This window comes from Lygodium microphyllum, chromosome 1 (assembly GCF_053477565.2).
Source record: "Lygodium microphyllum isolate KBCC chromosome 1, Lygodium_microphyllum_v1.1.10, whole genome shotgun sequence".
Lineage (NCBI taxonomy): Eukaryota > Viridiplantae > Streptophyta > Polypodiopsida > Schizaeales > Lygodiaceae > Lygodium > Lygodium microphyllum.
In genome coordinates this window covers 133,405,322-133,407,289 of record NC_141135.1, presented here as the reverse complement: position 1 = coordinate 133,407,289, position 1,968 = coordinate 133,405,322, and the positions used below count along the sequence as shown (strand labels likewise).

The 1,968-nt window shown below is 49.1% G+C and overlaps 1 protein-coding gene across 1 annotated transcript; it reads left to right on the top strand.

Annotated features, from left to right (window-relative positions):
• The first annotated feature begins 332 nt into the window (after positions 1-332).
• Positions 333-1,753, top strand: LOC148041700 (receptor-like protein 44). Its single transcript, XM_087681445.1, has one exon. The coding sequence runs from the start codon at positions 558-560 to the stop codon at positions 1,377-1,379; it is 822 nt and encodes a 273-aa protein (XP_087537571.1). The 5' UTR covers positions 333-557; the 3' UTR covers positions 1,380-1,753.
• The last annotated feature ends 215 nt before the right edge of the window (positions 1,754-1,968 follow it).

Here is a 1,968-nt window from a genome sequence, read left to right as displayed (position 1 = left end):
ACATATGGGGGGTGTGGCAATGGGGGACTATGAAAATGCCTCTTCATCATGCAGAGAGATATGTTTAACTTTGTCAAGGGTTTCATGATCATAGCAATGTGGGGCCTTGAGCTAATGATGATAATTTCCAAAGATGTGTAATGGAGCATGGCTTGGCCCAAAAAAAGGATGTGCGGATGTGCATGGTGTTGATTATTCTTGGATCCTTTTCCTTCAGGACTTCTCTAAGGGCCTAGCAAGGATCTTGTACCAAGACTAAGACTTCTCATGGTTCTCTTCTCTCTCTCTCTCTCTCTCTCTCTCTCTCGTTACCAAGAGCATCTCTCAAACATACCAACATACAAAGCCCCTTCTTAGAACAAAAGATGATACGACATAGAGCATGTTGTTATTGATTGTGCTTAGCATGATTGTGCTTAATATTAAGCACTCTTATTGATTTCTTTCTCATGGTCTTGTCGTGTCTCTCTTCTCTCAGAGGCTATACACACACATCATCCTCATAATCATAATCAGAGACAGGCATAGATTAGCGTCTCTCTCTCTCTCACAGCGCCATGAGCTTGAGGGAAAGGCCCTTGGCAGTGACCCATGTGCTGTGGTGGGTTCCTGTGTTGGCCAGTGTAATAATGTGGGAACCGTGCAGGGGCGACGACACGAGCTGTCTGAGGGGCTTCAAGGCCTCGATACTGGACGGGGGAGGGAGGCTGTCAGGCTGGACGGATGCGGCCATGGCTTCCCCCTGCACTTCCCTGGACGGCGTCGGCTGCAGCAGCAACAGAGTCGTCTCCATCGTCCTCAACGTCTCCGGCCTCGTGGGCACCATCTCCCCGAGCCTCGCGGACTGCAGCAACCTGCAAACCCTAGACCTCTCCTCCAACCTCATCGACGGCCCCCTCCCGCCCAACATCGGCAACCTCTCCTACCTCACCGCCCTCAACCTCTCCAACAACCAGCTCTCTGGCAACATCCCCCTCGCCCTCAGCGCCTGCACCTACCTCAACTACCTTGACCTTCACGGGAACCGCCTCTCTGGCTCCATCCCTGCCCAGCTCGGCATCCTACCCCGCCTCAGCTTCTTTGACGTCTCGGACAACAGGTTGTCCGGGCTGATCCCCTCCACACTCTCCAACACCTCCTCTGGCGCCCCCCGCTTCAATGCCAGCTCGTTCGAGGGCAATAAGGACCTGTACGGTTATCCCTTGCCTCCTCCTACCAACCATAAGCTCACGGTCCTTGCCATTGTGGGCATAGGACTGGGCAGTGGCCTGCTTAGCCTCATTGTGAGCTTTGCTGCCGTCTGCATCTGGCTTCGTGTTTCCGAGCAGGGTTATGCAGCACAAGAAGGGAAGATTTCTCAGCTGATGTCAGAATCATGATATTGTGTTGTGTATGGATTTTCAAACACATGGGAAACAAGTCGGACCAACCAATTACAGCAGACACAAATACATGGCCCCTTCCCACATGGGGGCATTATACGCTGAACATCTCACTCCAGTTTTGATCAGAGCTTACTGACTGAAAGTTTGAGTTGGAGTTTGTTTGCTGCATAATGGGAAAGTGTTGTATGTCAGGTCAGCAATCTGGCCATAAGTTCATATTCTTCAGTCTCTACGATTTGAGACTGGTTTGTAGATGTGTTAACATAATTCCACACCTGGTTCTTTGATACCAAGATCTCTTGGAAATTCCAGGAGGTACATTCAGTTGTACTATCTTTATTGCAATATATGTTGGGAGATTTGGATGATTTTGGACATTATCACGCAAGAAAGCTCCTCTACTTTATTGCATTAACTGATCTTCAGTTTTTTGTAACCTGATGCAGGCAATTCAGTATGGTTAAAACTGTTTAAAATCCTGTGTGCAACAAATATGTTTGTGTAGAAGCAGTAACATCAGCCCAACAGTTTGCTTGAGGCTGCATTGGAACATCTGGAGACAGTCATTCTGTGGGGCTTGTGC